Below are 13,606 nucleotides of genomic sequence, written 5' to 3' on the forward strand. Positions count from 1 at the left end.
TCCACCTGCCTCTGCCCCCAGAATGCTGGATTTAATGGTGTTCACCACTACATAAATGATAGCCTGTGTAGATTGGTTATCTAGGCCCAGCCTTAAAGAGTGAAATAGTTTCTGGCCTTAATACCTGCTGTTTGCTGGGCCACGGCAGGACACTAGGTGGCCTCTAGCGCTCCAATTGGTATGGAAGGCAGGTACATTTGTTCCCATTTCTCGGTGAGGTTACTGACTGGGCTAGGACCAGGAATTAAAAGGGCAGCTGAAGGCTGGGAGAACTTCAGACTGTCCAGGGCTGCCTAGGTTTCTGCCGGAGGTCCCCACCCACTGTGCTTCCCGCCTTAGACAGCTCCCGGGTAGTCCCGCCCCTCTACCATGTACCGCCCCATCCTGGCCCCGCCCCCAGGCGGAGCGGAGGCGCCGGGAGTGGTGCGAGCAGGCAGCGGGACCTTGGTACGGAAGGCAGCAGCAGCCAGCGAGAGCCTGAGAGGTACTGGCGGGATCAGGGATCGGGAGGCACCAGGTTCGGGCACGAGGTTACTTTTACCCAACAAAGTAACCTGGACGTGAACCCTTGTAATGTGGGGAGGAATGGGACTATTGGCTGGCTGCTTTCACTACCCGCACCCCACCCAACCTCCTGTCCCAGTCCAGCCCCGAGTCAGCTCGTCCAGTGTTCTGTCTGCTGCTGGCAGCTCCCACTCCCGCCTCTGCATGAGCAGATTCATAGCTCCACTGAGTGGATTCATTGGTTCTGGACTTTTCTTAGCAGTGCTGGCAGCTGCTCCTGCTGCTGAGTGTGTGGGGCTCCCCCTATTCTGGGGCTCCCCTTCTCGCAGTGTGACCTCTTTCCCAGCCTTTGCAGTCCTGGGTCTGGCCTGGGAGGAAACATCTGTAGCACTCCCTGGCAACAGAAATAGGGTCATGACCTCCAGATGTGCTGGGAAGCATCCAGCGCCTCCTCCTGGGGCAGCCAGGCCTTCCGGATCTGTGGGGGCGGGGCACCCCCTTTTCCCCCCTAGTGACACAGGCTGCAAGGAATGTCCTGGCCTCAATGGGCCTTGTGTGAAGATGTGGGATGGGGGGCAGAGCCCAAGTACACCCCTTAAGGCAGGGCCAGAAAAAGAGGCAGCTCCTGGGCTGGGCTGCACACATTCCCAGAGCTCAGCCCATGGCACAGGGCCCTCACAGACCCCTCTCGTGTTTCTCTCAGTTCTTTCCACACTGTGGTCTGAGTCCAAGCCTGCATGTGCCCACAGCTTGGTCCATGGACCTGGGCCTGTGTAGTTCACACAGGGGCAGAGTTGGCCTCACCCTTTCAGTTTTCAAGCAGTCTTCAAAAAAAGCAAGAAGTTCAGCATCAGAGCTTATCCTGGAAAAAAGTAGGACAGGAAGACCCTGAGGAGGAGGTCTATTCTTGTTTGGTTCTGGAGACCCTACTGAGGGGTACCATGGAGCTACTTCCTATCCCCTTCTGGCTTAGCCCCACTTGATGCCACTGGGTGATGTGTAAAACTGTACCACTAGAGGCCTGCACTAGGACAGTTCCCACGGCCCTGCCCCAGCTGTTGACTCCATCCATTCACCCGAGGTGGGCTCGGCCTTCTCACACCTGCACCTGCCTAGTCTAGCTTCACCACATTTCCGCACTTAGTAGGTCCCTGGGGCCTTGGGTGTCTCAGCCTTACATCCTGTGAGACCTTGAGCCTCTCCCCTCTCCCCTCACAGGGCTGCCTTACTCCTACGTGCACAAGGACAGAGTAGACCGGTGCAGCTCTGCCAACCACAGAAGCAGCGGTTCTCAGCCTGTGTGATCTGACCCCTTTGAGGGTCGAACAGCCCTTTCACAGGGGTCACACTTCAGACATTTATATTAAGATTCTTAACAGTAGCAAAATCACAGTTATGAAGTAGCAGTGGAAATAATTTTATGGCTGTGATGTCACCACACCATGAGGAACTGTATTAAAGAGTCACAGCCTTAGGAAGGCTGAGAAGCACTGCCTTCGAGATTCAGAGACAAGGTTCAAATTCTAGTTTGAACATGGAACTAATTCAGGCAAGCTCATCTTAACTGGGTCTCATTTTGACCTTCTGTCTCCCTGGGTTCAGACCTCCCTTGCCTATGCATGTGAGGCCAGGTAGACAAATATCCACAGGGGCCTGTCGGGATTAGCCTCTCACCCCCAGGAGTACACATAGTAACCTACAAGAGGTTAGTATTAGTTCAGTCCTTTAGACTTAGGTGTCTTGGGTCCCATGACCGAGCTGTTGTGTGTGACCCTAGCACCTTCCTCAGGATATAGGAGCCGAGCAGGGGGCTGGGCTGAGTTGGGGCCACTTCCTGTGTTATAGGAAGTCTTCACCACTGCTTCCGTCCTGCAGCAGCTGCCCCAGGAGCCCCTGTGTCCTTGAGGTATTGAGGCTTCGGGAATGAGGGCATTGAGTCTAGGCCTTGGGTGCTTAGCTTCTTGGGGACCCTGGAGGAAGTGGGAGGTACCAGGGAGGAAAGTCTCTGGGGACAGGACGTCCTCCCTTTGTCAAGTGGGCAAAACCCAGACACTAGTGACTGCTTTGATTTCCGTCCCAGTGGAAACTGTCTGTCCAGAATTTGGTGGCAACCCTCACTTTGGGCCTAATTCCACAGCCAAGGTGTACTGGGGAGAACTGGGAGGACCCGGTGGCCACTAGGCCCAGTCACTAGGACCACCAGAGACAAAACATCACAGCTCAGCCCCCAGCCTTGACCAGTGCTAAGCCTGGGAGGGGGCTGGAAACTTCAGCTCCAGGCAGACAAGGAAGTGGCCAGGAAAGCGGAAGCAGCTTTGATGGTCCCGGAGAGGGCCGGAAGCCAAATGGGGTGGTGGAAGACTGGGCTGGGGGCCTGAGTTCCTGTTTTTTTCTCCAGGCCCATCTGAGCAGCCCCCTCCTCCTGCAGTGCAGGAGCCACTGAAACCTCAGCCTTTTGGCTGGGCACCAAGGACCCGTGCCCACCAATGCGGCCCGGCCCCCAGAGAGTCAGGCCCACAGAGCATGCCCATGTGGGCCGGCGGTGTGGGGAGCCCTCGGCGGGGCATGGCCCCTGCACCTACCGATGACCTCTTTGCCCGTAAGCTGCGCCAACCTGCCCGGCCCCCACTGACACCACACACCTTTGAGCCAAGGCCAGCTCGGGGCCCACTCCTGCGCAGTGGCAGTGATGCTGGTGAAGTCCGGCCCCCTACACCAGCCAGCCCCCGTGCCCGTGCCCACAGCCATGAGGATGCCAGCCGCCCTGCTGCAACCCCTACTCGGCTCTTCACGGATCCACTGGCACTGCTGGGGTTGCCAGCTGAGGAGCCAGAGCCCACCTTCCCACCAGTGTTGGAACCCCGGTGGTTTGCTCATTATGATGTACAGAGCTTGCTCTTTGACTGGGCTCCACGACCTCGGGGAACAGGCAGCCATACAGAAGCTAACTCTGGGACTCTGGCCTTAGCTGAGGACCAGATTACCACCTCCGATTTACTGCTCGGGGCAACTGGCTTTGTGAGCGAGCTTGGTGGTGAGGGTGAGCTAGGGCTGGGTGGGCCAGTATCCCCACCTGTGCCCCCTGCACTGCCTAATGCGGCTGTGTCAGTCCTGGAGGAGCCACAGACCCGGACCACAGCCTACAGTCTGGAGCATGCAGATCTGGGTGCAGGCTACTACCGCAAGTACTTCTATGGTAAAGGTAAGGGGCAGGCGAGCCTGGGAGACGCAGGAGAAGGTCTGGGTCAGAGGTCCCTGTGGTCTACACTATATACAGCGGGAGGCTCATGAGCTGTCCTTTCCCTATAAAATGAGCAAGAGCTGAATTGGGCTCCGTTGGCTCAACTCTAACTACCTCTTTAAGGCCAAGCTCTGGTGTCGCACCTGAAGTCAGGAAGTGGCCTGGCATCTGGCTTCATAACCCTCTAGGAGGCTAGTGAGCGATTTCCTATTTCCATATCTGTGTGATGAAACCCTATTCTCATCATGGGCAGGAAAAGAAGCTTCCGTGTCTTAAAAGGGAGACCATAAGCTTTGGCGGAGCCAGGGCAGCCTTTAACCTAGGAGTGCTTAGGCATTTGTTCCCAGGCCTGGGACAAGGTGTAATGTGGGTGGGTCTACAAACGGGAGTGGGAGAGACCCTAGGGCGATACTTCTGTGGTGGACGTGGTCGAGAAGGGATAGGGTGGTCTGTGGGTTTGACCCAATAGGCCACCGACCACCCCCACAACCCCCACCCCAGAACACCAGAACTTCTTTGGGCTGGATGAGGCGCTGGGTCCTGTGGCAGTGAGCCTGCGACGGGAGGAGAAAGAGGGCAGCGGAGGGGGCACCCTACACAGCTACCGGGTCATCGTGCGGACCACGCAGGTGGGCTGGGATTACAGGCTCAGGAGGCGGGTTCCCTCCACCACAGCCTATACAAAAACTGAATGTCCCTACGTCCCATCCTTAGCTCCGGACCCTCCGTGGCACCATCTCAGAGGACGCACTGCCTCCCGGCCCCCCGAGGGGCCTATCCCCGAGGAAACTTCTGGAACACGTGGCTCCACGGCTGAGCCCAACCTGCCTGCGCCTGGGTTCAGCCTCTCCCAAGGTGCCCCGCACCCTGCTTACTCTAGATGAGCAAGTGGTGAGTGCCTGGGAGGAAGGAGGGCTCAGCTTCTGGGGACATGGGTCTGAACTCCCAGCTCCCGATCCTGACCTGATCTTACAGGATCTAAGGAGAGCTGGTCCACCTCCAGCATTTCAGAGAGAAGGACCCAAGTTCACTGGAGACTTGTTTGATCAAGGCAGGCTTGTAAAGAAGCCACTGCATGTTAAGAATCTGGGGCTGCAGCTCTGGCCTACCCAGGCTCTGCATTAGGTGATTGTTAGGCACCTTTACAGTACTCGCTGACCTGGTGCTCTGCAGCTCCCTCACTGTTTTTGGCCTTTTTTTTTTCTTCCCCCAGCCTCTGTTTGGTCTCCTCCCCATAGGTTAAGCTGCCCAGAGCTTTCTGTTCCACTCCAGGACACTCAAGCTAGCTGGAAGTCCTATACCTTGTGCTGAAAGTCACCCTCTGGCCCTGGCTCTCCTCTGTGGTGTTTATTATGGTGGTCATTGAACAAATACATCTCATTCCCTCATGGTGTCAGACCCTAGACCAGATGCTGAAACAGCTCTAGATGAGATACTGTCCCTGAGTATGGGCAAGAGAGCTCCTGATGAAATACAGGAGCCACAGTGTCCAGTGACAGGAGAATACGGGGGTCCCTAGAGGCCACACAGATGGTACTGACGGCAGCCAAAGTTTCACACTGAAAAACATATAACCCCTCAGACCAGCATGAGCCTGTTTTTCTGGGCAGGCAGGATTGACAAGATTTTTTTCTGAGCAGAAGGCTCTACAATGATGGTTTAGAGAAGTCCGCATGTCACATGACTTTTCCTGTGGGTAGAGGGCTTGTGGGACTTACTCTTGTAGGTATTGAGAGGCACAGAGGGATTGAGGACAGATCTGAGGCACAGTGGCCCTCTAGCTACAACACAGACCTAGGTCGGATGGCGAACAGGGCCAAAGCAGCAGTGGTTGTTCAGATTAGACATGGTTGTCATGGTGGTTACAGGTAATGATGAGGTACTGTGTGACCAGCTGAAAAGTGTGAGGAAGGCTGAGATCCCTAGCTCCTCAGCCCCTGGAAGTTGTGTTTTGTTGTGGGCCCTGGGACTCTGGAGGAGGGATAGAAGGCAGAACGCAGAGACAGATGGGTCAAGATATTGGAAAGGGATGGGCGTGGTGGTCCGTGTCTTTAGTCCTAGTACTCAGGAGGCAGAGGCAGGAGGATCTTTGTGAGTTCTAGGCCAACCTGGTCTACATAGTGCATTTCAGGACACCCAGGGCTATGTAGAGAGACTCTTTGTCTGGAAAAAAAAAATTGGAAAGGCACCTAGCAGCTGCTGAGCCAGACCTGGAGTTTGGGAAAGGTTCTGAGCTGGAAGCAGTTGTGGGGGAGAAGAGACAGAATGTGGAGGGAAGCTAAGGTGGAAAGCTTCAAGCAAGAGGAGTACCAGGCCCAACACTGGCAAGAGAGTGCCAGGATAAGGCTTTATATATATGGCCTGTAGGGAGAGTTGTGGGGTTTTATTGTTTGTACACCCCCCCCACACACACACACCTTCCCTGAGGTACAGAAGCCAGGACTTCAGCCATGCTAGGCAAGCCTCAGCCACAGAGGCTAGCTATGAAGGAGGGAGGTGAGAGCTGGCACTGGGAGACAAGATTACTTCAGTGAGGTCAGTAGAGCATATCTTTCTGCAACTGGAAACCACTAGAAGAAAGTGTACAGAAAAGCCAGGCATAGTGGTGTATGCCTGTAATCTCCATATTAGGCAGCTGAAACAGGAGGATTACAGTGAATTCGAAGCCAGCCTGGGCTATATAGCAAAATCCTGTTTCAAACAAACAAACAAACAAACAAACCAAAAAATGCAGGTACATGTCTAGAATTCCAGTATTTGGGAGGTACAGGTAAGAGGATCACAAGTTCAAAGCCAGTCTTAAGCTATATAGTGAGTTCAAGTACAGCCTGGGCTATGTACTATACTCTATCAAAAAGACAAACAGGAAGGGGACAGAAGTGGCCCCAAACCTCAGAGGGCTTGGGTGACAGTATTTTGTAGTTGAGGGAGGGCAGCCTGCGGAAGCCTTGAGGTGAGGAGGATGGTCCTTGAGCTGAGGAGGATGGTGGACGTTTGTTGGGAGTGAAGGCACTGTGCTTGGCAGGGGTCCTCAGCCTTCCTGATGCTGCCGCCCTTTACTACCTAGTGTAAAGTGTTGTGGTCACCCTGGTCATAAAGATATTTTCATTGTTACTTCATAACTGTAATTTTGCTGCCCTTAGGAATTGTACCATAAATATCTGATCCACAGGATCTCTGCTGATGTGACCCCTGTGACAGGGCTGTTGGACCCTCAAAGTGGTCACAACCACAGGTTGAGAACCACTGGTGTAATGGGTCCTTTCTGTAAGTCTTCTCCTTTGTTGCTGGAGAATTAAATCCTCCGTGCCCTCTCTGTGGCCTCCCTGCCCTCATGAGCACAAGGAGAGGGGCAGGTAGAATCCACTTGCTGGGCAAAGACACACAAATGGCTCAGAGTTCCTACCAGAGCAACCCAGCCCTAAAGGCCCCCTGTTCTCATGCTCTACAACACGCTGGGGCTGGCAGGGGATTGAAGTCTTTGTCTTCTGTTGTTCATGACCCCCTCAGCTGAGCTTCCAACGCAAGGTGGGCATCCTGTACTGCCGGGCTGGCCAGGGCTCTGAGGAAGAGATGTACAATAACCAGGAGGCGGGAGCAGCCTTCATGCAGTTCCTCACCCTGCTGGGTGATGTGGTGCGACTCAAAGGCTTTGAGAGTTACCGGGCCCAGCTGGATACCAAAAGTGAGACCCCACAGAAGGGATTGGAGGTGCAGGCCAGAACTTTATTAGGACTCCTTAGTCTGTGGTGGCTGGGGCTGAGCTACTCACAGCAATCTAGCGCTCGGCTTTCTTCTAAGACTGTCTTATTTCTGGCTTCGTTCTATCTCAGCACCCCATCCTGATTCTCCTTCACCTTGGTGTGGGACTGTAGCCATAGGAAATGGGAGGGAGTGTACCGAGGGCGGGGGATCTTGGACTTCCTGGACTGGTCAATAGCTGGTGGCTTGAGAGGGTTGTCCACAATTGGCTGGAACACAGGGAGAAGTTCAGGTGAGACGTCTCATTGAAGTCACCCACATTCCCCATGTTCTCTTTGTGTCCCCAACTGTCTGGCTCCAGCGGATTCCACCGGCACGCACTCACTCTACACCACCTATCAAGACCATGAGATCATGTTTCACGTGTCCACGATGCTGCCTTACACGCCTAATAACCAGCAACAGGTGTGCGAGGGGTTGGGAAAGGCCCAAGACTTGTGGGGAGCCGAGGAGCGTGTTACTTGAGTGATAATAACAGAACCTTGGTGTGAGGTCTGCTGAACCCAACAACCCTCTCCTCTGGCTGTACCCTCTTCCCAAATACCCTCCTCAGGCCTTTACAAGGGCAGGTGATGAACCACTGGTGCTTTTGCCATGACTAAATGAGGGATTTGCGGGGCACAAAGCTCATCTCTCATTGCCTACCTTTAACCCCCAGCTCCTGAGGAAGCGTCATATCGGCAATGATATTGTGACCATCGTGTTCCAGGAGCCAGGCAGCAAGCCCTTCTGCCCCACGACTATCCGCTCTCACTTCCAGCACGTTTTCTTGGTGGTGCGTGCGCATGCTCCCTGCACCCCACACACCTCATACAGGTGAGTGCTAGGGTGATCTCAGGTGGTGTCTCCCATGGGCACCGATTATTGGACACATTCCCCGTCCCCTTCTACCTCTCGTTCCCTCACTACGGCCTTTCTCCACGCAGGGTGGCAGTGAGCCGCACCCAGGACACTCCTGCCTTCGGGCCGGCGCTTCCAGAAGGCGGAGGCCCCTTTGCAGCCAACGCAGATTTCCGGGCCTTTTTGTTGGCCAAGGCACTCAATGGTGAGCAAGCAGCCGGTCATGCACGCCAGTTCCACGCCATGGCTACACGCACACGCCAACAGTACCTGCAGGACCTGGCTACTAATGAAGTGACCACTACTTCCCTGGACTCGGCTTCACGGTTTGGCCTGCCATCTCTGGGGGGCAGGCGCCGGGCAACCCCTCGGAGCCCAGGCGCGGAGCTGCAGGCGGCGGGCGCGCTGATGTGGGGCGTGCGCGCAGCTCCAGGGGCGCGGGTCGCAGCGGGAGCTGAAACGAGCGGTCCGGACGATGCCGAAGTGCCCTGCTTGTTGGGGATCTCAGCAGAGACGCTGGTGCTGGTGGCACCTCGCGAAGGCCGCGTGGTCTTCAATTGTGCCTGTCGTGACGTATTGGCCTGGACCTTCTCAGAGCACCAACTTGATCTGTACCACGGGCGCGGGGAGGCGATCACGCTACGGCTCGACGGGCCCCCAGGGCAAGCCGTGGGCGAAGTCGTGGCACGTCTGCAGGTGAGCCAGAGTCCAAAACTAAGGCGGGGGCCTCCTCAGGTCTGGTGGGCATCGGGAGCGGAGCCTATTGGAAACTCCGTAAGACTGCTGTGGTGGGGCGGAGAAAAAGGGTTTGCACAGGTGACTTCTAATCTCAGCGTCTCCAATTGGAATACACAGCTATCGGGTGGGTCGCTAGGGCTCCGCCGGCACGCGGCCTTAAGTGGAGGCTGGGCGGGGGCGGGGCCTCTGGGAAGCCACACCTTCAAGGACCCCCTCTCCCTGCAGCTAGTGAGCCGCGGCTGTGAGACCAGAGAACTAGCCTTGCCCAGAGATGGCCAAGGTCGCCTGGGCTTTGAGGTGGATGAAGAGGGCTTCATCACGCACGTGGAACGTTTCACGTTTGCGGAGACCACAGGGCTTCGGCCTGGAGCGCGTCTGCTGCGCGTCTGCGGCCAGACGCTGCCCAAGCTGGGTCCAGAAGCTGCTGCCCAAATGCTGCGCTCTGCGCCCAAGGTCTGCGTCACGGTCCTACCCCCAGACGAGAGCGGCCGGCCGCGAAGGTCAGGGCACCGTGGGTGGGGGGTTGGGGGAATAGGCAGCTGGCCCATTCTGTGCCTCCCGTGTTAGCATCAGCATGCTCTGAATCGTATGTTACTCATCTAGACTGGAAACTGTTTAGGCTCCTGCTTTCCTGCTTCAACGGTCAAATAGCCCTTTCTTTTTTTTTAATGTTTATTTCTTTTTTTTTAAAGATTTATTTATTTATTTTATTTATGAGTACACTGTCGCTGTCTTCGGACACACTAGAATAGGGCATCCAATCTCATTACGGATGGTTGTGAGCCACCATGTGGTTGCGGGGATTTGAACTCAGTACCTCTGGAAGAGCAGTCAGTGCTCTTAACCGCTGAGCCATCTCTCCAGCCCCCAAATAGCCCTTTCTATTATTTCAAGATATTAGCTTCTCCACCTCAAGTACACACTAATTGATCACTTCCTATTCTAAACCCAGTATAGGCAAACTTTCTCCATAAAGCACCAAATAGTAAATATTTTTAGGGTTTTGGAGCCACTGCTCTGCCACCGGCACTCAACTCCTTTGCAGGAGAATGAATGTATGCCTGAGCATCTATTAAAACCACGGAGGCTGTCATTTTGGGATTTGATATAGATTATCTTGTAAAGAGGTTACTTGCTGGTAAACCCAATGTAAGGTCAAAGAATTCCAAATAGAAATACGTTACGCTCAGACTGTCTTGTAATTTTTAATTTTTACATGTCAAGAAATATTCTATTAATATCGTTAAATTATTTAAACATCTAAGAACTAAGGTTGGAGAGGTGGCTCAGCCATTAAGAGCATTTGCTGCTCTTGCAGAGGACCTGGGTTGGATTCCTTGCACCCACGGGGTGATTCACAACAGCTTGTATGTAAGGCCAGATCCAGGAGTTCCATGCCCTCTTCTGGTCTCCATAGGCAGCTGCATTCATGTGTGCCTGCCTCCTCTCCACAAAAATACCCATATACACATAAATACATATTTTAAGACAGCTAAAAACTATTCTTAGCAGATAGGAGTTTCAAAAACTGACATGTGTGCTAATAAAAAGAAAGAGAAGCATAGACTGGATTTGGCTCCAGGTGGTGCACAGTGGAGGTTAATCAGTTTACATTACTTTGTTTAAACTCACAGCCTATAATAAAGTAAGTACTGTCATGCATGCTTGACAAAAAACATAGACAGAGTGGCCTGCCTAGGATACATGGGACAGCCGTGGATACAAGGTTAGCAGTAATATTTGTCTGCTACAGAGTCTGGAGAGTGCTCTGTAGCAGACAGACAACCATCCATAGGAGGATGCCTGGAGCTCTCTTCCTTTTGGACACCTCTGGCAGTAGCTGGGATAGGGTGGATGCTGTGGAGGGGATGACTGTTCCTACCTGATGCTGTCCCCGTCCCCTGTCCTCCAGGAGTTTTTCGGAGCTGTATATGCTATCTCTGAAGGAACCCAGCAGGCGCGGGGCCCCAGAGCCAGTGCAGGAAGAAACTGTGAAGTTGGTCACGTTGCCCACGAAGCAGCTGCTACATTTTTGCCTGAAAGACAGTAGCAGTCCTCCAGGGCCTGGGGGTCTGCCTGAGGAGAGGACAGAGTTCCTGCACAGTCACAACTCCCTGTCACCTCGCAGGTACACCCTCTGGGCCAGGCTTTCAGAACTTGAAAGCACAGCTCTAGGAAAGCCGTTGTCAGTTCTGAGCCGCCCCTACCCCTCCTTAGCTCTATGTCTGATGAGGCTCCAGTCCTGCCCAACACCACTCCAGACCTCCTCCTTGTCACCACTCCCAACCCATCTGGAACCGGTACTCACAGAGAGACACCCCCTTCCCAGGTAAGCAGAAACAAGGCTCTGGAGAGTCATTGCAGAGGTGACATTGGGTGTTACTGCCTTGCTGTTCACTTGTGCCCCCAGGACCTGTCGGGCGGCCCCAGTAGCCATGAAGACACCAGTGACTCAGCCCCAGAATTGAGGGCCTCCATTCTACCCAGAACTTTGTCTCTGCGGAATTCCATCAGTAAAAGTGAGTCTGGAGCCAGGGAATAGGGCAGGAGGAGAAGACAGCCAGTTCTAACCCCCCCCCCCGCCCCACCTAAGCCTTTCTCCTTTACCTTGCAGTTATGTCAGAAGCTGGCAGTGAGACCCTGGAGGATGAGTGGCAGTCCATCTCAGAGATCGCCTCCACGTGCAACACAATTCTGGAGTCACTGTCCCGGGAGGGTGAGGCCACTAGGGCCCAGGGGAATGAGCCAGAATGATGTTTATCCCTTTCAGACCTGTCCACAGTCTCTCTCTCCCCCACAGGACAGCCCATCCCAGAAAGCGGAGACCCCAAAGAAGCTTCAAAGTGTGATTCTGAGTAAGGTTTCTGCCCTCACATACCCCCTCCTCTGTGTGTGTGTGTGTCCCCTTCTCTGCCTGCCCATTGGAGTTGAATGTTATCTAGGCTCTGCTTCCACAGATTCATAAGTCTCAGAAGACAGGGTTGGGTTCATTGTCAGTCAGGAGTGTCTGGGAGCCTGCACTGCCTCCGCTGAGTTCTGATCCCATGTCCTCAGGCCAGAGCCAGGGAGCCTGTCAGAAAAGGTCTCTCACCTAGAGTCCATGCTCAGGAAGCTCCAGGAGGACCTGCAGAGGGTGAGGAGAGAGCCTGACCGGGGAACACTGGGCTGCCCCTGGAAAGGGTTCTGACTACCTACCATTCCTCAACCTAGGAGAAGGCAGACAGGGCAGCCCTGGAGGAGGAGGTTCGAAGCCTCAGACACAACAACCAGAGGCTGCTGGCAGAGTCTGAGAATGCCGCCACCCGCCTGCTCCTGGCCTCTAAGCAGCTGGGTTCACCCACTACTGACCTGGTCTGAGTTCTAGTCTGAATTGGGACCTGCTTGGAATTGCCTGGCCCCTCAGAGCAACTGGGTCATACTATTGACCTTCCTCAGGACTTCCTCCCTGCGCTGAGGCGTCTTAAGCACTGCCCCCCTCTTCCCAGCCCATTTGGTGGCTAACACCTGTCCCTGTTTGTAAATATTCTGTAAAGAAAAGGGGACATCAGAGTTTAAAAACAAAACAAAACAAAAACAAAAAACAACTCCATTTGTGTTTGTGTGTTCAAGATACACAGGAGGGGGAGTCGCCCTCCTCTCCAAGGTCACATCAAGCTCCTAGGAGCAGTAAGGACAGGTCCCAGGAACATTGACTTAGAGCTAGCCTGGCACCAAGCAGCAGGGTGGAGGCTCTGAGGATAGAACACCCTGGGGCTCCTCTTCATTTTTTTGGATCTCTTGGGGAGCAGGGGCCATTCTTCATGCCTGTCTGTTTAGGGCAGGAGTGGGGATCCAGCAAATCTGCGGGGCAGGACAAGGAAGGGGTGAATTCTGGCCATGCAGTATGGAACCCTCGAATAGGCCCCATGGAGCTGAGCTTCAGAGCATCATTGACTCTACCACCTGACCACATCTTGCAGGCCCCAGTGTCTCAGCAGCCTCTGCGTAGGGCTTCTCTGCTGAGGCCCAGACCCTGAGTGAGGAGAAGTGTGGCTGAGCAACAGTGGGGCCATGAGCACAGGGAGCCTTTCTCTGAGGAGGCTAATATGAGGACTGAGTTTTGAATTTGAGTTCACCAGCAGATGTCACAGGTATTCCAGGAGGACCAGTCTAGGGGCCACTGGGCTGAAATTAGGGTACATGAAGGAATGCAGGGTTAAAGAGGCTTGAACGGGGTCAGAAAGGGTCATGAGAGGTACACTAGGGATCCCAGATCAGCGGTTCCTACATGTGACCTAGCTTTCCTGGTTGAACATATTTTCTTTTTGTTTTGTTTTGTTTTGTTTTTTAAATGTTTGTTTGTCTGTTAGTTTAATATATGTGAGTATACTGTTGCTGTCTTCTGACACACCAGAAGAGGGCATCAGATCCCATTACAGGTGGTTATGAGCCACCATGTGGTTGCTGAGACTTGAACTCGGGACCTCTGGAAGAGCAGTCAGTGCTCTTAACTGCTGAGCCATCTCTCCAGCCCCAGAACAT

At 54.1% G+C, this 13,606-nt stretch overlaps 1 protein-coding gene across 4 annotated transcripts; it reads left to right on the forward strand.

Annotated features, from left to right (window-relative positions):
* The first annotated feature begins 386 nt into the window (after positions 1-386).
* On the forward strand, positions 387-12,669 carry Sipa1 (signal-induced proliferation-associated 1). Of its 4 annotated transcripts, none has more exons than XM_028770960.1 (17): positions 412-484; positions 2,350-2,410; positions 2,903-3,706; positions 4,247-4,374; positions 4,460-4,636; positions 7,256-7,430; positions 7,809-7,912; positions 8,166-8,323; positions 8,434-9,043; positions 9,311-9,585; positions 10,998-11,213; positions 11,303-11,414; positions 11,496-11,604; positions 11,700-11,801; positions 11,868-11,940; positions 12,140-12,218; positions 12,296-12,669. In XM_028770960.1, exons 3-17 carry the CDS (start codon positions 3,028-3,030, stop codon positions 12,440-12,442), a joined length of 3,144 nt encoding a protein of 1,047 aa, XP_028626793.1. In that variant the 5' UTR covers positions 412-484; positions 2,350-2,410; positions 2,903-3,027; the 3' UTR covers positions 12,443-12,669. The 4 variants fall into 4 exon arrangements, with proteins under 4 accessions (XP_028626796.1, XP_028626793.1, XP_028626795.1 ...); XM_028770962.1 differs by having other exon boundaries at positions 11,886-11,940; XM_028770963.1 differs by lacking the exon at positions 2,350-2,410 and having other exon boundaries at positions 387-484; positions 11,886-11,940.
* The last annotated feature ends 937 nt before the right edge of the window (positions 12,670-13,606 follow it).

This window comes from Grammomys surdaster, unplaced genomic scaffold (genome assembly GCF_004785775.1).
Source record: "Grammomys surdaster isolate TR1022 unplaced genomic scaffold, NIH_TR_1.0 205, whole genome shotgun sequence".
Classification (NCBI taxonomy): Eukaryota; Metazoa; Chordata; class Mammalia; order Rodentia; family Muridae; genus Grammomys; species Grammomys surdaster.